Below are 22,347 nucleotides of genomic sequence, written 5' to 3' on the forward strand. Positions count from 1 at the left end.
TTTGCGCCTCGCTGCCAGCGGGACAGCCTAGGATCGGCGGTAACCAAGCCACAGTACTGGTTGTTTCCGTGATGCCACTTTCACTTTCGGCATTCACTGAGCTCAGCTGCACCCGCGTGGTTCCGCGGAACAGCGCTGCGCTCGGATGCCAGTCACGGCGGCGCAGGCCCCGCCCCTCGGCGTGCGCGCTCCCGCCGCTCCCGGTGACGCGACGCGGGTGGCTACGGGGTGGTGTTTTGGCGGTACGGCTGCGGGAAAGGAGCGGAGCTACTGGGAAGCTGCTGCCGGGAAGCCGCGACTGCGTTGCCGGCGCCGCCTCGCCGCGGTGGCCGTGATGCGCTCCGCTCGCGGGTCCCCGCTCCCAGGAACCCCGACCGCCGAGTCGGACGCTGCCGAGCAGGTGAGGCGGCCTTTCCGGCGCGGACGAGGGGAGGGTGGGCGGCCGAAGCGGGGACGGTTGGAGCGGGCCCCGACGGGGCCCGACGGCGCAGCGAGGCCGCGGACGAGCCGCTCTGCCCCGGGGGCCCTTCCCGCGCCGTTGCCTCCCCGCCGCCCGGGCCGCGTGGCCGCATCCGGGCGCCCGCCGTCAGCGCCCGTGACCCCGGGCGGCAGGTGCTGTCCCCCAGCCCCTGGCGGGAGAAAGCTGGCAGTCGTGCTGTCGCGCCCGCTCTGGTGACCGCATTGGATTTCCCCTCTGACACGTAGTGGGCGCGGGTCTGGACCGCATGGGGAGGGACCTGGCCGGGGAGAAGGATGCTGCACCAAGGACCTTGCGGGTCTTACCTGCCACCTTGTCATGACATTTACAAGTCAGCATCGTTTTTGCTTTACTCTGCTTTTACCAAGTTTCATGCTTTAGGTTTCTCCAAGATCTAAATCTGATTAGCTCCATTGGAAAAATAGAGCTAGTTGGGCAATAAAGTGATGGTAAGAGCAGTGTTTCACAAACTCGAGTAATGCGTGGACACCTCTTAAAGGGACAGTTCGCTCATTCTCTGGAATTTGACTCAGAACCCGCAGGGGTTCTCAGACCCCAGTTAGACGAACGCTGGTGTAGACTGTTTAGGAAAGAAAAGAAATGCTTCCATGCTGAAAGATAAACTAGGTTATTAAAGAATTCTAAATTAGAGACTCAGATCCCTAGTTTAATTTCACATTACAGCCTTTACTGTGTTCTGCTTTGTATAATGAAAATAATTTTCCAGCCTTGGAGAGGCCTAAAAGAATTATATTCTTTGTATTATGTTATATTTGATGTTATTGTGTCTTTGTATCAGGTCTGTTCACTCTGACACATTAGCAGAATTATAAAATGGAGTATTAATTTGTGTAAGTAGTTTGTTTATTCCATTGTTAGCCTTAACATTGATTTATTTGTTGCATATTGAATCTGTGGTTTACATCCTTCCAGGCCTAATAGGAATGCATGATCTCAACCCTTATGTATATAGTCTAGAAAGAAGAAACAAAATGAAAGTTATCTAGGTATTTATATTCTCTACATATTTATTCAGCATGTTTATTTTAAATCAACTACACATGAATAAAGAGAAGATTCAGAGTGTGGAGAAACATTGGGAAATATAACAAGTTAAATCTTGGCAAAGAAAAATATTGACCTGTGCCTTGAAAGAAGTGTAATATTGTGAACAGGACATATTAACTTAGTAGGAAGTGACTTAAGTAATGGCCCAAGACAAGAACGAGAACAGCTTGTGTGGGAGAGGAGAGACCCACCTTAACTAGAGCAGAGAGATGTTATCTGGGGCTGAGCAGAGAACAGTTTAGTAAAATAAGATGGGACCGTTTGACGGATGGAAGGTCTCAGATGCCACACAGGGACGCTGTTGTTGACCTGTAGGCTCTGGAAGGTTCTTTTTTTTTTTAATAGATCTTTTTTTTTTTCTAATTTTTTGGCTGTGTTGGGTGTTCGTTGCTGCACGCGGGTTTTCTCTAGTTGTGGTGAGTGGAGGCTACTCTTTGTTGTGGTGTGCGGGCTTCAGTTGCGGCACACGGGCTCAGTAGTTGTGGCTCACATGCTCTAGAGCGCAGGCTCAGTAGTTGTGGCGCACAGACTTAGTTGCTCCACGGCATGTGGGATCTTCCCAGACCAGGGCTTGAACCCGTGTCCCCTGCGTTGGCAGGCAGATTCTTAACCACTGCGCCACCAGGGAAGCCCCAATAGATCTTTATTGGAGTATAATTGATTCACAATACTGTGTTAGTTTTTGTTGTACAACAAAATGAATCAGCCATATGCATACATATGTCCCCATATCCCCTCCCTCTAGAGCCTTCCTCCCATCCTCCCTATCCCCCCCTCTAGGTCAACGCAAAGCACCGAGCTGATCTCCCTGTGCTATGCTGTTGCTTCCCACTAGCTAACTATTTTACATTCCGTAGTGTATATATGTCGATGCTACTCTCACTTCGACCCAGCTTCCACCTCCCACCCTGTGTCTTCAAGTCCATCCTCTATGTCTACAACTTTATTCCTGCCCTGCAACTAGGTTCATCAGTACCATTTTTTTTTTTTTAGATTCCATTTATATGCGTTAGCATACAGTATTTGTTTTTCTCTTTCTGACTTACTTCACTCTGTATGACAGACTCTAGGTCCATCCACCTTACTACAAATAACTCAATTTTGTTTCTTTGTATGGCTGAGTAATATTCCATTGTATACAAGTGCCATGTCTTCGTTATCCATTCATCTGTCGATGGACACTTAGGTTGCTTCCATGTCCTGGCTATTGTAAATAGTGCTGCAGTGAACATTGTGGTACATGACTCTTTTTGAATTATTGTTTTCTCAGGGTATATGCCCAGTAGTGGGATTGCTGGATCGTATGGTAGTTCTATTTTTAGTTTTTTAAGGAACCTCCATACTGTTCTCCATAGTGGCTGTATCAATTTACATTACCACCAACAGTGCAGGAGGGTTTCCTTTTCTCCACACTCTCTCCAGCATTTATTGTTTCTAGATTTTTTCTTGAGCTGGTTGTATTGTGAAGGTAACGTTTTACAAAGAAATGTTTCCAAAGAATGGTGTTCACGGTGAAGGTGGAAGGTCAGTGACCCGCCTAGAGACCTATCCTGAGGTAGGGATGTCTGCTGCGGTCATTTTAGATGTGTGGACTGTTTGAGGAAGAATTGACAGGACCTGATGAATGACATAAAGTAGCAACACACAGATAATTGGGAATCAAGGTTAAGAACCAGGTGACCCCAGTCCATGGTGGTACTCCTCTTAGACCTGGGGAGTTTGGAAGGTGGTATTAGTTTGTGTCAAAAGATTTGGGAGCCCAATCTTAGACTAAATGAGTTTGTGGTAACTGGGTAAGCTCAGGATGTGGAAGAAACTTGAGGGAAGTCAGAGTTGCAGATCTGGGAAACTACAGAGGGGATGCAGGGAAAAGTGTGACCAGAAAAAAGATCATTTAAAATGGGGACCAGAAGTTTGCAAATGAACAGTGAGAGGTAGGGAAGAGGTTTGATGAGGACTTGCTATTGAAAAATAAAATTTAGAGACTTCCCTGGTGGCGCAGTGGTTAAGAATCCACCTGCCAATGCAGGAGACACGGGTTCGAGCCCTGGTCCGGGAAGATCCCATATGCCGCGGAGCATCTAAGCCCGTGTGCCACAACTGCTGAGCCTGTGCTCTAGAGCCCGTGAGCCACAACTACTGAGCCCGCGAGCCACAGCTACTGAAGCCCACGTGCCTAGAGCCCGTGCTCCGCAACAAGAGAAGCCACCACAACAAAGAGTAGCCCCCACTCGCTGCAACTAGAGAAAGCCCGCACACAGCAATGAAGACCCAACACAGCCAAAAAATTAATAAATTAATTAAAATAAATAAATAAAATTTTAAAAATTTAAATATTAAGAAAATGTTGATCATAAATGCAACTACGTGCATTCTTCTTTTTTCTCTTATTTTAAAAAATTGAAGCATAATTGACCTACAACACTATGTTAGTTCCAGGTGCACAACATAGGGATTCGATAATCCTGTACATTACGAGAAAGATCACCACCATAAGTCTAGTTACCATCTGTCACCGTACAAAGTTATTACAATATTGACTATATTCCATATGTAAATTTCATCCCTGTGACTCATTTATTTTGTAACTGGAATTTTGTAACTCTTAATCTCTCTCACCTATTTCTCTCCTCCTCCCATTTCCTACCCCTCTGGCAACCACCAGTTTGTTCTCTGTATGTTTGTGTCTGTTTCTGTTTTGTTATGTTTGCTCATTTGTTTTTTAGACTTCACATATAAGTGAAATCATACAGTATTTGTCTTTCTCTGTCAACTTATTCCACTTAGCATAATGCCCTCCAGGCCCATCCATGTTGTCACAAATGGCAAGATTTCATTCTTTTTTTGTGTCTGAGTAATATTTCATTGTATACATACACCACAATTTTTTTATCCATCTGTTGTTGGGCACTTTGGTTGCGTCCATATCTTGGCTATTGCAAATAATCCTGCTATGAACACAGGGGTGCATATATCTCTTCAAATTAACGTTTTTGTTTTCTTCAGAAAAATACCCAGAAATGGAATTGCTGGATCATATGGTAGATCCATTTTTAATTTTTTGAAGAACCTCCATAATGTTTTCCTTAGTGGTTGCACCAGTTTACATTCACACCAACAATGCTCAAGGTTCCTCTTTTTCCACATCCTTGCCAACACGTGTTACCATGCATTCTTCTTAAAACAACAAATGAATCGAGTTGTTTTGATGTATTTTTCCCACAACTGAGTGCCACACAGCATCCTTCACTTCACTTTGGCCTCTCACTCTCACCAAGACGGTCATTTCTTACAGAATTCTGCCTGTTTGTGGGCTTCTTTTGATTTTTCCAGGTTCTCTTGTAATCTTTCAATATTCATATTGTTCTTTTTTGAAGCACCCTTCGTGGCATCTTACCTGTTCTTACTCAGGTCTAGCTCTTCCAGAGTCTCATTTGTCTGTGATTTTGTTTGCCTGTAATTTCAGAATTTGCTAATGTCTGTATCACTGCATCCTGCATTTTTCACCGTGGGAGCCATTTCACTTTGCAGTTGACTTGTGTTGTTTTCACTGTTTTCCTTAGGACTGTCAATGAGAAACTGACTGAAAAGACTTTAACTCAGGACCCAGTGGACCTCACTCCGCTAAAGAATGTTCAGCTGAGGGGGGCCCCATCAACTGAAAGAATTCGAGTTAATGCATCTCTCTGGTGATGGGCCTCACACAACTTAGGCCTTTTAAAAACATGGCAGGTTTTTGTTTTTGTTTTTTTTTTTAATTAATTAATTTATTTTTGGCTGCGTTGGGTCTTTGTTGCTGTGTGCGGGCTTTCTCTAGTTGCGACGAGCGGGGGCTACTCTTCATTGTGGTGCGTGGGCTTCTCTTGTTGTGGAGCACGGGCTCTAGGCGCGCGGGTTTCAGTAGTTGCGGCACGCGGGCTCAGTAGTTGTGGCTCGCAGGCTCTAGAGCGCAGGCTCAGTAGTTGTGGCACACGGGCTTAGTTGCTCCGCAGCATGTGGGATCTTCCCGGACCGGGGATTGAACCCATGTCCCCTGCATTGGCAGGCGGATTCTTAACCACTGCGCCACCTGGGAAGTCCAACATGGCAGTTTTATGTAATATTGCTAAGAGTTTGCCACCCTAAACCCTGGTGCCAAGACTCTTAGCTGCAAATACAGCTGGAGTTTACATTTTAAGATCAAATTACCATATTGTTGTCTGCTGGGTGATATTCAGCCATACTTTTGTCCTAAATGAAAGTAATTATTTTAGCAACTTACAAGCTGTCCTATTTTCTGTCTGTCTTTAAACACAAATTTTGTAACTTACAAAAATATCTATTTATCCTCATTGTCAAAGTCATCTCATATCTCAAAAAAAAAAAAAAGACAAACACCAGATTAAATAACATTTACTAAGTTTGCCATGGTGCACCCTAACAGTGCCTCTTCTTTGAAAGGTACTCTCTTTTCTCCTCCCCCATCCAAAGCCTACTTCCCACCTGCAGGAATCTTTCTGTTAACATGTAGGCTTCACCGTGCTCTTTGAACTGGTACAGCAAGAGTCCAGATAATTTAACATTGCCTCCTGTTACTCTCTTGATTATTTCTTGGGTATTGGTATTTTCTCCATTACCAATCTGCAGAAGCCTTGAGATTGGAGTCAGTCTTATTACTCCTCTGTGCCCTTTATGTCACTTCATAGTACAAATCGTTGAATCATGAAAGGCCTTTCTTCCCCCAAGCACCTTGACTTCAAGCTGTTAATTAAACATTCTTTTCTTGTGTTCTTAGTTCAGCTATCACATAATTATCGATTTTTTTAAATGTTCAGACTGGAATTCCTGTGCCATGAAGGGTTTTGAAGATAGGCTTTCTTGATAGATCCAGAAGAGGATTGGATGCCGGAAACTGGAGATATCAGTCAAAGGTAGCTTGTTAAAGACAGTTCTGTTGTTTCTTCTGATGATAAAATTAATATATGCCCTTTAAGCAATCTAGGCAAGCCTAGGGAAGAGAATAGAGATGATCCGTTATCTCACTACTCAGAAATAACTAACCACTGTTAACATTTTGGTTTTTCTCCTTTCATTTTCTCCGCTCTACGCATGATGTTAGTTTTTTTACTTAACCTATCATGAGTATCTTTCCATGCCAATAAATGTAGATCTGTGTCAGCACCTTTAACAGTCACACCGTAGTCCATTGCATACATGGACCATGTTTAATTTAACCCACCCCCCTATAAGGCACATTAGTTTAGAACAGTGTTTTGCTATTATACATAATACTATGATGAACATCTTTATATGTGATTTAGTGAATTTATCTTATTATTTCCTAAGGATGAATTGCTGGAAGTGTGATGGGTAGAGCAGAGGGTAAGCGTGTTTAAAATTTTCATATGTGTTACCCATATGCCCCCAGAGGGTTAGTACATACTTACATTCTCTCCAGCGGTGCTCATGACCTTTTTCCTCCCACTGGTTAGCAAAGTATCGTCAGACTTTAGTCTCTGCCAACTGATAGTGGTGAAGTCTTGTTTTTATTTATATTTCTCTGAATACCAGTGAAGTTAGATTTTATCAGCCATTCGAATTTCTTACTCTGTTAATCTCCAATTATCCTTGCTCATTTCTCTGTTCCAGTGTTTCTCTTAAGAAAGGTAGAAATAAAAACATTAAAATATATTTAAACATCTAGGTAATTGACATTTTTTTCCTTTTTGTGTGAACTTTTAAATCACAAATATTGTTTGTCCTAAGTTTGGGGTACATGGTACAATATGTACACCATATTAAAACCTGAACTAATTACAGCGATTTTTCTCCCCATGGTCAGGTAGGCATTGTTAATCCTTTTTACTTAATAACATCTTTGTGTGTGTGTGTGTGTTTACAATGTTCTACCTCATTGTAAATTCTTTAAGGGCTGGGTCCATATTTGACTCATCTTTATATCTCCTGTTCCCAGCCACCCATGAAACCAACAATAACTGCTTGTCACTTGTGTGACAGGCACTGGTCACTGGGGAAACAGAAGGATAAGAGGCTGCCCCTGCCAGTGAGGGGCTTGCCATGTAATGACGAAGTCAAGCACAAGCGTAACCTATAGCTGACTACTGTGCTGAGCCAATACTCTGGGGACATGAGGTTAGGGAAGTCCTCCCAGAGGGATCATGCTGGCCTTACATCATGAGGAACACATAGGCGCGCCAACAGATGGACCCAAGTGAGAGAGCCATTCTACAAATGAGGAGGGATGTGGGGCATTCCAGTGACTTGCAGCTCGTGTTTAGTACGGCTGGAGTATAGGGTACAGACCTGTCTAGTCTGTCTGTCAGGGGATAAGACTAGAAAGATTGACAGGGGCCAGATCAATCCTGTCTGATGCAGAAGCTGCGTGTGGCCCTGGAGCACTTGAAATGCTTGTGCAACTGACAGACTGAACTTTTTCCTTCCCTTTTAAATAAATTTTATTTCATTCATTAAAACAACATCTGTATACATAAAGATTATTACATACATACAAGAATCCTTATTTATCCAGTACACAGTTCTTTTTTTTATTGAGGTATAGTTGATTTACAATTATATAAGTTTCAGGTGTGCAACATAGTGATTCACAGTTTCTAAAGATTACACTCCATTTATAGTTATAAGATATTGGCTACATTCCTTGTGCTGTACAATATATCCTTGTAGCTTATCTAACTTATACATATTTAGTTTATACCTCTTAATCCCCTACCCCTCACTTGCCCCTCCCTCCTTTCCTCTCCCCACTGGTAACCACTTAGTTTGTTCTCTATATCTGTGAGTCTGGAGAAACTGAATTTTTAATTTTAATTACTTTAGCCACACGTGGCAATGGCTGCCGTATGGAATAGCGCAAGACTACATCAAGAAGGACCTCCTTTACCATCCTAAGGAGTTAGGACTTTTTCCTGAGTGAGAGAGAAAAATTGGGAGGTGGGGAGGTGTCATGGTTACTGTTTGTTTGGGAAAGATTACGCTAGTGTATAAGTTTGTAACCCTTTTGGGTCCCAGAACTCTGAAACTTGACTTCTTGCCAGGCCCTTTCCTAGGGGCTGCCACGCTGGGAATGCAGCCAAGCAGACCTAAATCTGGCCCCTTGTGGGGCTGGCATTCTGGAGGAGGAGACACATGAGCAAGAGAAATGCAACACACACACACACACACACACACACACACACACACACACAGGGTGTGTTAGAGGACAGGATAGGAGTATGGATTCACATGCTTGAATCCCAGCTCTTTTATTTATAGTCACGTTTTATTAGCTGTGTAACCTCAGGCACATTGCTTAGCCTCTCTGCTTCATCTATAAAATATGCAAATAGTACCAACCTTGGTGGTTGATAGGAGGAATAGATTAGTATTTGTAAAGCATTTGAGCAGGGCCTGGCACATAATAAGCACTATATAAGAAGTTCAGAAAGGAACTTCTCTGGTGGTCCAGTGGTTAAGACTCCGAGCTTCCACTGCAGAGGGCATGGGTTCGATCCCTGGTTGGGGAACTGGGAACCTGCATGCATGTGGTGTGGCAAAAAAAAAGAAGTTAATAAATACATAAATGCTAAGGAGGAGAAATAACCCAGGGAAGGGAGCTGGATGGAGGGGAGAGCTTGCAGTTATAGATTGCGTGGCCAGGGCAGGCCTCCCTGAGAAGGTGACGTTGAGTAAAGATCTGAAGGGAGTGAAAAAATAAGCCATGTGGATTATTTCCAAGCAGAGGGAGCAGCACATTCAGAGGCTCTGAGACCGGACAGTGCCTGGTGTGTGTGAAGACAGTGTGGACACCAGCGTGGCTGGAGTGAAGTGAGAAAGGGAGAGGGACGGTGAGGTCAGAGCAGTAACAGGTGTCCGGATCCCGTAGGACAGGGAGTTCAGGGTACAGCCTTTGGCCTTTATTTACTTGCGAGGGGAGCCGTTGGAGGATTTCCAGCACAAGATTAACAGGATCCTGGACCTGAGCAGGGATAGGGTGGATGTCAGTTTCTGTTGAAGAATCTGCCTGAAGCTATGGGGTGAGGAACTGGAGAGCCACTGGGTTGAGACTGCAGGTGGGAGACTGAAGAGTTAGGCTGCTGTCCTGATAGGCCAGGTAAGAGTAAGAGATAAGAGGCTCACCTCAGGCAAAAGTGATAAGAAAAGGGACAGACTTTAGAGAAACGGAGGTTAAAGAAATGGAAGGACTCGGTAAGAAATTGGCTCTGGAGGATGAAGAGGAGGGAGGGGGAGGATGAAGAGGAGGGAGGGGTCAGGCACGACTCCCTAGTTTCTGCTTGAGCAGTCGGTGGGATTGAGATTGAGAGGAGGAGCGTGGCAGGAGCAGGGTGAGGCTTACAGTGGAAGGATTCAGCTTTAGAAGTGTTTCTTGTGGGCCCATGCGATGTTCAAATGGGGGTGTTGGTAGGTGCTTGGAGATATGTGTCTGTAGCTCAGAGGAGAAGCCTGGGGTGGAGAAAGAAAGTTCTGAGCTATCGGATCATTGAAGCAGTAAGTGAAGTTGACCAGGAACAGAGATTAGAGTTAGAAGAGATTGGAGCCAAGACAGGGAACCTGGGGAACAGAGCAGACAGGATGTGCAGAAACGCCGAGACGTGGAGGGTCCTGAGAAGGAATCATTCCAGAGCTAAGAAGCAGACTAGGGGAGACAGCTGTCCTGAGAGGCCTGGAAGAGGTACAGCGGTGCCACAAGACCGAGAAAGAGACCCAGGATCACGCGTCCTTCGGATCCGGCAGGTTGGAAGGAGGCCCCGGCCTCCTGTTCTCCTGTGATTTGAGGTCTGGGAGCTGGAGGAGTGGCAGACACGGTGAAGGTGACAGAGCTCACTAGGAACATGGTGCCTTACATGGTACTTTGTACATAAAAGAGCGGTCTAGCAGGTATTTATCAGATGAACGGAGAGTTCAGATTCCCATGCGGTTATTCATTCTGCCTGCCTCCTACTCCCACCCCCAATCTTCCTTAACATTCAGCACCGCAAGGTGGTTAAGACCTATTTGGTGACCTGTATTTTGGCGTCACTGATTCGCATTTAGGTAAAAATGCCAGACTGTTATTATCTCTTTTGATTTAGGCCTATGTCTCTGATAGCACGAAATTAACTTTGAAGTGTGTTGCTCAAAATAAACCGAGCTAAGAGCTCCGCTGCAAGGATCACAGACCAGATTACGTGTGCTTGGATTTAAGCAGGCACTTGATAAAGAACATAGCATCTCCTTGGCTTGTGCTGTCTTTGTGACTTTTGTCGCTTCCTGGAACAGGAGGGCTCTGGCACCGGGAGGCCTTCTGTAATGGTGTGTGAGGACTGACTCCCAGGGCCTCGCCTGACCTCTGACCTGCCAGCATGGGGAGGTGAGTGATGGTGCCGAATCACCGGCACTGTAAAACCCGGGATTTGGTGCCACAGAAGCGGGTCTCGAGAGGGGGGAGGAATCTAAATCCCAAGTGAAAAGTGTTCAAAGTTGTGCTACACTTCTGTTTAACACCTTTGTTCTTCCAGGGCCCCAGTGGGGTGCCTGTCACAGAAGGAAAGTGGTAATGCCAGGCGGATTCTACAGGGGTTCATGTAGTTTACTGAAAAGGGCACACATGTTGGAATCTGGGAGGAGTTGTATTAAGCACAGGATAACCGTCTGTAAGCCTCGGAGGTGTGGGAGGGGTGATAAACTCCATGGCGTGGCCCAAGAACCCACACGGAGACCAGAAACTACATAGAAAATCCCATTGGGTTAGCGGGATACCTCCCCCTTCTGCGAGATATTTTAGTCCATGAAACACTCTTTAAAGAGAAGAGTGTAGAAATTAACAGTAAACAATAGAATTTATCCCAGAGGCAGCAAGGTTTGTTTTGTTTTGTTTTTTAAGCCTAATAATAGTCTCTCATTCCTGACAGACTGAGAAGAAAGTTTATTTGCAAAAATGTCTCAGGAATATTTCTAAAAACACAGGATATACAAAACATATTTATTGACTGTTGCGGGGATGTTGTTAAAGATACTGTTTTTTCCCTTTTTCTTACGCAGTCAGCACGGGAGAGGTTGGCCTTGGGATTCAGTGTTAGAAAGTCTCATTCCTCCTGGGCTGTTTGTATGTTTCTGCCGTAACAGGCGGGGTTTTGGTCGCGGTCATGCTCAGCCACCTTTGCAGGCTTCCCTTATTACATGTGTTTCTGGGCTCTAAATTCAGCATCCTTAAACCTGGTTTCATTATAGATTTACTTATTTATCTTATTGAACTTATTCTTATAAGCTGTCTATAATTCTATTTTTGGAACAAAGCAGGACACAAATAAAACTACTTAATACTCTCCAGAAAGGGGGAACACAGAAGTGTCATCAGGGCTTAATTCTCATTCATGTAATTTTATAATAACGAGTTACATAGCAAAATAGCAATGTGGAAGATGCCGGTATACCGATAACCTACCGGCAGGGAAGTAGGGGCAGCTCAAGCTGAATGTCTTAACTTTCAGATCAGTGGAGGTGAGGGGAGGCCTCTCTGGAGCAGACTGCTTTAGCTAAACCTGTCTTTTGAAATTTCAGGATCGGCATCTCCTGTCTTTTTCCGGCGTCCTGGCATTTCAGCATCTCTCCAGTGGGGTGTCCCCGAATTCTGAACACCAACTTACGCCAAATTATCGTCATTAGCATTCTGGCTGCTGCTGTTTCACTTTTATACTTTTCTGTTGTCATAATCCGAAATAAGTATGGGCGGCTCTCCAGAGATAAGAAGTTTCAAAGGTAGGAGGAAAAAAACATTTGTTTTCTAGACGGGATGCCATACCTTCATGTTCTGACTTCCAGACTTTGGGGATTTGGATGGAATTTAGGAGCAGGTGGCTGGAGGAAACAGATTTTGTACCAAATACAGCATAACATGAAAAATTGAACTGTTTGAAATGGTTTAGTCATTAGCCACCAAATCCACATCATAAGAGGATTTAAGCATAAGCTTCTCCGGTGATATCTTTTAAGCTGATTTTTCAGTTAATGTTGATAGTTTGGAAATAGAGTTTTGCTTTTCAGAGCTTATTTGAACTTATCTAAAGGAATGATGAATGTGTATCTGCTCTAGATTAATTAATTAATTAATCATTGATCATTAATTAATTTTATCACAATCACTTTTTTGTTTTCTTTTGACTTTTTAATCATTTGGCAGTTGTAAAAGTGTTACAGTGGTGCTAGCACACAGCTTAGACATCACTGATTTGGTGTTTGTTTACTGCATTATTGATAGTCTCTGTCTCATTAGAAGTATATGTTTGTTTCTCTAAACAAGGTACTTGGCACGCGTTACTGACACTGAAGCTACAGACACCAGCAACCCCAATGTGCACTATGGTATCGTGGTGGACTGCGGCAGCAGCGGGTCTCGGATATTTGTCTATTGCTGGCCAAGGCACAATGGCAACCCTCATGATCTGCTGGATATCAGGCAGATGCGGGATAAAAACCGCAAGCCTGTGGTGATGAAAATAAAACCTGGTATGTAAATGATAAGTATCTGATTGGTAACCAGGTTCTGCCTTTTCCTTCTCTGTGCTGGCTTTCACGTCTTTCCCCTGCTCTCCTTGCAGTCACCACCCTCATTCAGAGCTCACACCAGGACCCAGTTGGTCTCCTTGTTTCCCTCTGTTTTCCCTTTTCTGTTAATCTTGCATAAGCTGACTAATACCTTCATAAAATAGCCTAAACTCTTGTATGTCTTTTTTGTCTCCTGCAGCATTTACCATAGTGCCTTTACTTACGGTGTCTGCTCAAATGTTTGCTAGTTGACGTTAATTATGGAGGGATTGTTTTCTAGTTGGTAGCCGTTGGTCTCTATCCTTAATGACAAGGTAATTTCAGATAACTCATGGATATCTGTACTTGAATACATTGGTATGTATTTGTTATTTTTAAAAATTGCTACCCCAGTGCATTTCTAATCACCTAGGTTATTTAAGAAGAGTGACAATAGAACTTAGAAGAGCTGATATCACTATGTTTAGTTTTAAAGATACTATAATTTCTAAGTCAGTGTGTTATGTAAAAATTGGGATTTGCCTTCCTCATTAGACAATTTAAATCAGTGGTTCTCAACCTTTTTCTGTATCTGTATCATTTCCACGGGCAGCACCCTTCTGTCAGGAATGTTAGGAATGGAAGATCTCAGGAGTACCTTGAAATAGGCATCTTACGTCTTGATGGTTGATAATCACTGATGTGATTGGACCATAGATCTTAATGGAGTTTCAGCACTTTTATTTCATTTAGTTAACGTGTTAAATAGTAAAATATTAAATAAAAAATCTGAAGAATTTATCTTTGAATATATTGGAGAATGTTGACAAAAAATAGCTGTCATAGCTTATTATCTCCCATTTCAAAAATATAAGTGAAAAAGAGATTAGTTTTAACTGATAAGACAACCTGTCCTCATAAAACGGTCTACCAGGACTGTAGACCTTTTGCATCCTACTCATTCTTCAGTGAATAAGTCAGTCCCACTTCTTTCTTCAGGCAACACTCGACAGGTTGGCTGTTCTTTGAGGTTTGGGCAGCTTGGCACCAGCATGTAGCTCAGAAAATTCAAAATCTCTACCTCATTTTTCAGGTTAAAGAGAGGGAACATACTCTGAGTCTCTTGTATAAGCATTATTTTGATACCAGAGTGCATTTCCATGAACATTTTTTTTTTAATTAATTAATTTATATTTGGCTGAGTTGGGTCTTTGTTGATGCGTGCGGGCTTTCTCTAGCTGCGGCGAGCGGGGGCTTCTCTTCGTTGTGGTGCGCAAGCTTCTCATCGCGGTGGCTTCTCGTTGCGGAGCATGGGCTCTAGGGTGCGCAGACTTCAGTAGTTGTGGCGCGCGGGCTCTAGAGCGCAGGCTCACTAGTTGTGGTGCACAGGCTTAGTTGCTCTGTGGCATGTGGGATCTTCCGGGACCAGGGATTGAACCTGTGTCCCCTGCATTGGCAGACGGATTCTTAACCACTGCGCCACCAGGGAAGCCCCCGTGAACATTTTTGAAAAGTTATTCATAGAAGATCATTTTCTCTGTAAGTCTTAGTGAATGACTTTTAAGTTTTAGTTTTCTATTTTCCCATTTCTTACATTTTTATGTGTCTCTAAATCTAGAAACATTTTCAGGGTTAAAGTAATATTGACCAAATAAATTCACCAGAAAATTAAAAAATAAAAGTCTGTAAAGCACTTTGCATTTCATCTGGCTTCATGTCCCAGGTTCCATCAGTGATTACCTGCTCTCACGGAATAAGGTGAAAACTTTCACGCCTTAGAGTTGTCCCCTGAGAACAAGGGGCAGCTACGACAGCATCCCAGGGTACACACCAGAACCTCATTAAAATCAGGCTGAATATCATTCTCTTTGATGCTACAGGAAATGTTTGAAGTGGAAATTCAGGTACCTTTTTATAGTACTTCTCTGTCCTGAAGCATGGGCTCTTGTGTATAGCATTATAGCAAAGCTCTAGAAATTTCCTTACTTAATAGATTCTGGATAGTTCTGGGCTTGGTGTCCATTGAAATGGCATTGTATGTGGAGTCCAAAAAATCTGGCTTTTAGTTTGCTTGATGCTGATTGCTTTGACAGATCGCTTAATCTTTCTGAGTCCACAAGTTCCTAATCTGTGAAATAAATTTTGGACTCCTAAAATCCCCCTCAGCTTTAATGTAGGCTAAATGACAGCTGGAAATAGTCATTCACTTATGTACTCATTCAACAAATATTTGCTGAACACCTGCTATTTGCCAAGAGACTGTGTCAAGTGCTGAGAATAAATTTGAACAAGGCACAGTTTGTGCCCTCAAGAAACTTCCAGTTGAAATGATAGAGGCAAGTAAATAGGTAGTTTCGATGAGGTGGAATGAGTGCTCCACCGAGAGGTAGGGGTAAGCATGGAATGTAATGAGAGCTCACCTTCAGGGTCCTGTGAGGGAGGACTTCCAGAGAGGGCATAGGTCAGTGGGTGAGCGGGAGTCAGCCAGGTGAAGGAGGTGGGGGGAGGGAGGCAGTCAAAGAGAAGCCTCTTCCTGGTGGAGCTGCAGGGGCCCTAAGGCCAGAGTATGATGCCTTACAGAAATTTTATGCAGTCTAGTTGAAGCCAAATGGAAGGCATGTGGCAAGAGATGGGATAGGTGAGTGCTCAGGGCACGTTATGCTGGTCTAGAGCTGAGCTTTATCTCGGGGGCACTGAGGAGCCACCAGAGGATCTCAGGCCAGGAAGAGACACCCGCTTCACAGAGAGTGGTCGGGGGTTGCCAGGACTGGAGAGTAGGATGTGCTGCAGCAGGCTGGCAGAGGCTGGTGGTGTCCAGCAGAGATGAGAAGTGAAATAATGTGAGCAGAACCAAGGATAGGCAATCAGTGAAACCCAGAACACATGTTGGGGTGAGGGAGAGGGATTTTACCTGGGATACTGGCTGGGGCTGCTAAGGTAGGTCACGAGCAGTAAGAGCCAGGTTCATAGTGGAAGCTGAGTCTGGGTTTGCATATGTTGCTGTGAGGACAAGCACATGGCTGTGTCCAGTGGACAGTTACTACCTACTGATCTGGAGGTTGGGGAAGAGAGCTGGATGGCTGCGATTAAGATTTGGAGATCTGAGGCATAGATGGTGATGGCCGCCATGGGAGTGAGTGAACTTGCTGAGGACAGTGGGGGCATGTTTCTCAAGGGCAGGAACGAGCTCATGTGCAGTTGACCCCAAGTGTCTGACACACAGTAGTTGCTCAATTAGGTCTGTGATGACTGAGAAGAGAGCTTAGGACTGAACAGGTAGCACCACCATCACTTACAGCCGAGACACTGTGGAAGGAGTTACCAGAGGGATAGGGAAAAACTAGGAGTGTATGGTGTGTAGTGTGAATTGCTCTCAAATTAGCCTCATTAAAGAAGCATAACTTTTTTTTCTTTTGTACCTCTTAATCCCCTACCCTTATCTTGCCCCTCCCCCTCCCCTCTCCCCACTAGTAGCCACTAGTTTGTTCTCTATACCTGTGAGTCTGTTTCTTTATTTTTATATTCACTAGTTTGTTGTATTTTTTAGATTCCACATATAAGTGATAATAAACAGTATTTGTCTTTCTCTGTCTGACTTATTTCACTAAGCATGATACCCTACAGGTGCACCCATGTTGTTGCAAATGGCAAAATTTTATTCTTTTTTCTGGCTGAGTAGTATTCCATTGCATACACATACCACATCTTTATCTGTTGATTGACACTTAGGTTGCTTCCATATCTTGGCAATTGTAAATAATGCTGCTGTGAAAATTGGGGTGCATGTATCTTTTCTAATAGTGTTTTTGTTTCCTTCAGATATATACCCAGGAGTGGAATTGCTGGATCATATGGTAGTTCTGTTTCTAGTTTTTTGAGGAACCTCCATACTGTTTTCCACAGTGGCGACACCAATTTACATTCCCACCAACAGTGTACAAGGGTTCTCTTATCTCCAAATCCTTGCCAATATTTTTTGTTTATGGTCTTTTTGATGATATCCATTCTGACAGGTGTGAGGTGATATCTCATTGTGGTTTTGATTTGCATTTCCCTGATGATTAGGGATGTTGAGCATCTTTTCATGTACCTGTTGGCCATCTGTCTGTATGTCTTCTTTGGAAAAATGTCTCTTCAGGTCTTCTGACCATTTGTTAATCGGGTTGTTTGCTTTTTTTGATATTGAGTTGTATGAGCTGTATATATATGTTGGATATTAACTCCTTTTTGGTCATATCACTTGCAAATATTTTCTCCCATTCAGTAGGTTGTCTTTTTTGTTTTGTCGATGGTTTCCTTTTCTGTGCAAGAGCTTTTATGTTTAATTAGGTTGCATTTGTTTATTTTTGCTTTCCTTTCCTCTGCCTTAGGAGACAGATCCAAAAAAAATATTGCTACTTTTTATGTCAGAGAGTGTTCTGCCTATGTTTTCTCTAGGAGTTTTATGGTTTCTAGTCTGACATTTAGGTCTTTAATCAATTTTGAGTTTATTTTTGTATATGGTGTGAGAAAATGTTCTAATTTCATTCTTTTACATGTAGCTTTCCAGTTTTCCCAGCACCATTCACTGACGAGACTGTCTTTTCTTCATTGTATACTCTTGCCTCCTTTGTTGTAGATTAGGTGACTGTAAGTGCGTGGGTTTATTTCTGAGCTCTCTATTCTGTTCCATTGATCTATATGTCCTTTTTTGTGCCGGTACCATACTGTTTTGATTACTGTAGCTTTGTAATATAGTCTGAAGTCAGGGAGTATAATACCACCAGTTCTTTTCTTTCTCAGGTTTGTTTTGGCTGTTCGGATTCTTTTGTGTTTCCATACAAATTTTTAAATTACTTGTTCTAGTTCTGTGAAAAATGATGGGGATTGCATTGAATCTGTAGATTGCCTTAGGTAGTGTGGTCATTTTAAGTTTTAATTCTTCCAGTCCAAGAACACAGTATATCTTTCCATCTGTTTGTGTTGTCTTCAGTTTCTTTCATCAGTGTCTTATAGTTTTCAGAATACAGGTCTTTTACCTCCTTAAGTAGGTTTATTCCTAGGTATTTTGTTCTCTTTGATGTGATGGTAAATGGGATTGTTTCCTTAATTTCTCTTCCTGATAGTTCGTTGTTAGTGTATAGAAATGCAACAGATTTCTGTATGTTTATTTTGTATCCGGCAACTTTATCAAATTCATTGATGAGCTCTAGTAGTTTTTTGGTGGCGTCTTTAGGATTTTCTAAGTGTAGTATCATGTCATCTGCAAACAGTGACAGTTTATGAAGAAGCATACCTTATAAGCTAAAGTATCTACTTGTTAACATGAGTGTCCTTTTTCTGTAGGCATTTCAGAGTTTGCTACCTCTCCAGAGAAAGTCAGTGATTACATTTCTCCGCTCTTGAACTTTGCTGCAGAGCATGTACCACGGGCAAAACACAAAGAGACCCCTCTCTACATTCTCTGCACAGCTGGAATGAGAATCCTCCCCGAAAGGTGATCCTTCCCACGAGGGCAGGGCCAGCCAGCCTGGTGGTGGTATTGGCTGTGGTGGGTTTTCTCCCTCTTCATCCCCCTCATCTCCCTCCTCCTTGTCTTCCTCTGCCATCATCATCATCAAAAGGAAGACATTAAAAATTCTTTTTTCAAATCTGGAGTAGTACCAGACCTATTCCCTTAGTCAGAACTCACCAAATATCTTTTAATGTACTTATTTATGACTATAAATAGTAAACTGTAAAGTTGTCATAAAAAAACTGATTTTCTATTTTATTAGTTTAAGGATTGTTTGCAGTTGTCGTTTTACATCTCGGAATCACATAATTTACACAACTTCTGAAAATTCCTTTTTTTTTTTTTAAACATCTTTATTGGAGTATAATTGCTTTACAGTGTTGTGTTAGTTTCTGCTGTATAACAAAGTGAATCAGCTATATGTATACATATATCCCCGTATCTCCTCCCTCTTGCGTCTCCCTCCCACTATCCCTATCCCACCCCTCTAGGTGGTCACAAAGCACTGAGCTGATCTCCCTGTGCTATGCAGCTGCTTCCCACTAGCTGTCTATTTTACATGAAAATTCCTTCTTAAAATAAACAGTCTTTTCAATGAACTGCTTTGGTTTTAAATTTTATTTTTTTCACATAAGATATACCAGAGCCATAGGGTTTTTTTTTTTCTTTCTAAAACAGAAAAATTCGGGATATAATATATTGATATGTAAATTTTTGGATTGTCTTACAGTCAACAGAAAGCCATTCTAGAAGACCTTCTGACCGACATCCCCGTGCACTTCGACTTTCTGTTTTCTGACTCTCATGCAGAAGTAATTTCAGGGAAACAAGAAGGTTGGTATGTTAGTCTTCAACTTGAAATTTGGGAAGCTATTCCTTTAAGTCCTCCCAATCTTCCTCATGTACACTTTATTAAATTACTCTTAACATCTTAAAATTTGGGAAACCATGCCTTCAAATATTATAATTTTTAAATGGAAAAATCAGTTTCTTACCTGACTGGTCTTTATAATCCAAACATTAAGCCATTAAAAAATAACTTGGTTTGTCTTCATCACATTTAGGAAGTATATTTTGGATTTGTTTTGATAGAAAAGCTTTGTGTTCCTTGCCTAAGTTATACAGCTTTCTGGAATTATGATAATGACTGAACTGTTGGAACCTTCTACTGATTTACTTGTTAGGAAGGGGAAATTATTCTTGACTTTGATACACTGAAGAAATGTTCTGTTTTCAAAGAAATAATTCTACTTGAGAATGAAAGGGCAAGTCACTGAAATTATTTGGGGGAATAGCTTGCTGGAAATGGAGACCAAAAAGCATTTATTTCAAAATCATCTATCATTTCGCCAAAAATTGGGTGAAATTCACATATTGCCATCAAGCTGTTTATAGACAAGTAAGGTACACAGTTAGCTGCTTATATAAGGCAGAGTTTTAGCTGCCATAGGAAAATAAGGAAAAACTATCATGGAAATTTGAAAGAAGGAGACTTTTTTTTTTTCCTAACTAGGGGCATCATGGAGAAAGTGACGTTTGAACTGGGCCTCAAGGGTTAATTATAAACACAGCATGCCAAATCATGGTAAGGCTAGGACTCTGAGAGAGGGATAGGAAGCTCATTCTAGGCAGAAGAAACGATTTGAGTCAACACAGGTCGGAAAAGCTGCACTATGGACAGAGGAATAAAAATATTTTAATTTGGTGGGATGGTGGCCCTTTCAAAAGGTTGTGGTAATATTAAAAGTTGGACAGGTCTTGGTGATGTCAGCATCATGGTGGTGTGCATGGTTCCTTTTCTCTCTCCCCTTTGATTTACAACTAATTGGACATCCATAACCAAAAAAAAACTGCCTCTGCACAGCACACTAGGATACCCAAGAGATCACCTCATCAGTGCCCAAGAAAGTGGGTGGATTGGCTCTCAGAGGAGGCTACAGAGCCAGGCCAGGAGCAGCAGGGGTGGCAGTGGGCCAGCACGACCTCTGGCAGAAGAGGTGGAGGGTGAAGGTGGTAAGCTGGGGTGGGGAGTTTACCTGGCTGAGTAGTGCAGCTGGAGGACTCTGTGAGGAGAGACCACAGCAACTGGGAGCAGAGAAAGAAAAGAGAGGAAGGCAGAGAGAGCTGAAGGAATGAGTTTCTTGCTGTCTGCCCTGGGATTCTAGCAAGAGGACAGCCCACAGACCTCTGGGACTCCCCCCACCTCCACTCAAGGATCCTCTTCTGGGCTATGGCACACCCAAAGCCCCAGGGGCTAAGCACACATCTCCCCAACTCTGTCACCATCCATTTTTTTCCCTTTCCACTGGCTTTTTTTATGTTCATACTCCCAACCTTAGTGATGAGTCAGCTCAGGTAAGAAAAACCAGAAACTTGTGCTGTAGCGCCACCTTCTAGAAAACAAAACAAAGACTTCTAGTGACCAGTGTGTTGAATTGTTAGAATGATAGTAAACAAAGCTTTACTTAAATAGGAAAGTCATTTACTACTTCAAATGCAGTGACAGAGGCACTTTTCATCAAACACTGTGAAAAATCAAAGCAGTGTGGTATCACAAAAAGAAGAAAAACACTTTTCTAGCAACTGAACTTAAAGACGTGGAATATTGCAATCTAACTGGTAAAGAATTCAAAATAGCTATTAGGAAGGAATTCAACGAGGTACAAGAAAACTCAGGCAGTACAGTGATCTCAGGAATAAAATTATCAAACAGAATAATTTAGCAAAGAGATTGAAATTCTAAAAAAGAACCAAACAGAAATTCTAGAGCTGAAGAACTCAATAAATGAGATGAAGAATGCATTAAAAAAGCATTGAAAGTAGAGCATATCAGATGAAGAGAGAATAAGTGAGCTCAAGGGTAGGAATATAGAAACATTTCCGGTGGAAGAGGAGAGAGAACTAAGATTTTTAAAAAGTGGAGAAACCCTATGAGAACTATCAGGCTTCATTAGAAAAGCCAATGTAAGATGAATGGATATCCTAGAAGAAGAAGAGAGAGAGAAGGGAGCAGAGAGAATTCAGAGATATAATAGCTGAGAACTTCCCAAACCTGAGGAAGGAACTGGATATACAAGTCCAAAAGCTAATGGAACACTTCGTTATTTCAACACAAAAGACCTTATCCAAGACACATTATATTAAAACTGTCCAAAGTCAGTGATGAAAAAATTTTAGATGCAGCCAGGGAAAAAAAGACAGTAACCTACAAAAAAACCCCATTAGGCTATCACCAGAGTTCTCTGGAGAAACGCCATAGGCCAGGAGTGGAATGACATATTCAAAGTATTGAAAGATAAAAATTGCCAACCAAGAATACTCTATCCAGTAAAGTTATCCTTCAGATATGAAGGAGAAGTAAAGGCTTTTCCAGATAAATGAAAGCTGAGGGAGTTCACCACCACTAGACTACAAAAAATGTGGAAAGGAGCTCTTCAAGCTGAAGTGAAAAGATGAAAGTACACAAAACTCTGAATAGGGTGATAAATGGAATTAGAAAACTAAATCTTTTTTAGAATAGTGTATTAAACAATTATAGCATAAAGGTTAAAGGAAAAGAGCATTAAGAATAACTACAGGTACTACAACTTGGTAACAAAATTGCAGCATAAAAAGAGAATTTGTGACATGAAAAATATAAAAGGGGAAAAGTAAAAGGATGGGACCTTTACAGGCGAATGAAGATAAATTGTTATCAGCAGAAAAAGGACTATTTGTGAGATATTTTATGTAAACCTCTTGGTAACCACAGAGTAAAAATCCAAACAGAGATAAGTAACATAAAAAA

The 22,347-nt window shown here is 42.4% G+C and overlaps 1 protein-coding gene across 8 annotated transcripts in view; it reads left to right on the forward strand.

Annotated features, from left to right (window-relative positions):
- Positions 1 to 205: 205 nt before the first annotated feature.
- The window catches only part of ENTPD4 (ectonucleoside triphosphate diphosphohydrolase 4), a 41,551-nt gene continuing 19,409 nt past the window's right edge, over positions 206 to 22,347 (forward strand). For 2 of the 8 annotated variants that reach the window (XM_057548269.1, XM_057548277.1), the window contains exons 1-6: positions 206 to 400; positions 10,823 to 10,913; positions 12,104 to 12,301; positions 12,843 to 13,048; positions 18,392 to 18,542; positions 19,291 to 19,394. In XM_057548269.1, the coding sequence (XP_057404252.1) occupies positions 10,906 to 10,913; positions 12,104 to 12,301; positions 12,843 to 13,048; positions 18,392 to 18,542; positions 19,291 to 19,394 (667 nt within the window). In that variant the 5' untranslated portion in view covers positions 206 to 400; positions 10,823 to 10,905. Of the gene's footprint in view, positions 401 to 1,277; positions 1,330 to 5,109; positions 5,275 to 6,360; positions 6,457 to 6,871; positions 6,908 to 10,822; positions 10,914 to 12,103; positions 12,302 to 12,842; positions 13,049 to 18,391; positions 18,543 to 19,290; positions 19,395 to 22,347 lie in introns of all 8 variants that reach the window. The other 6 variants (XM_057548271.1, XM_057548274.1, XM_057548273.1 and 3 more) reach the window with 6 other exon arrangements.

The sequence above is a fragment of the Balaenoptera acutorostrata genome, chromosome 6 (assembly GCF_949987535.1).
Source record: "Balaenoptera acutorostrata chromosome 6, mBalAcu1.1, whole genome shotgun sequence".
Taxonomy (NCBI): domain Eukaryota; kingdom Metazoa; phylum Chordata; class Mammalia; order Artiodactyla; family Balaenopteridae; genus Balaenoptera; species Balaenoptera acutorostrata.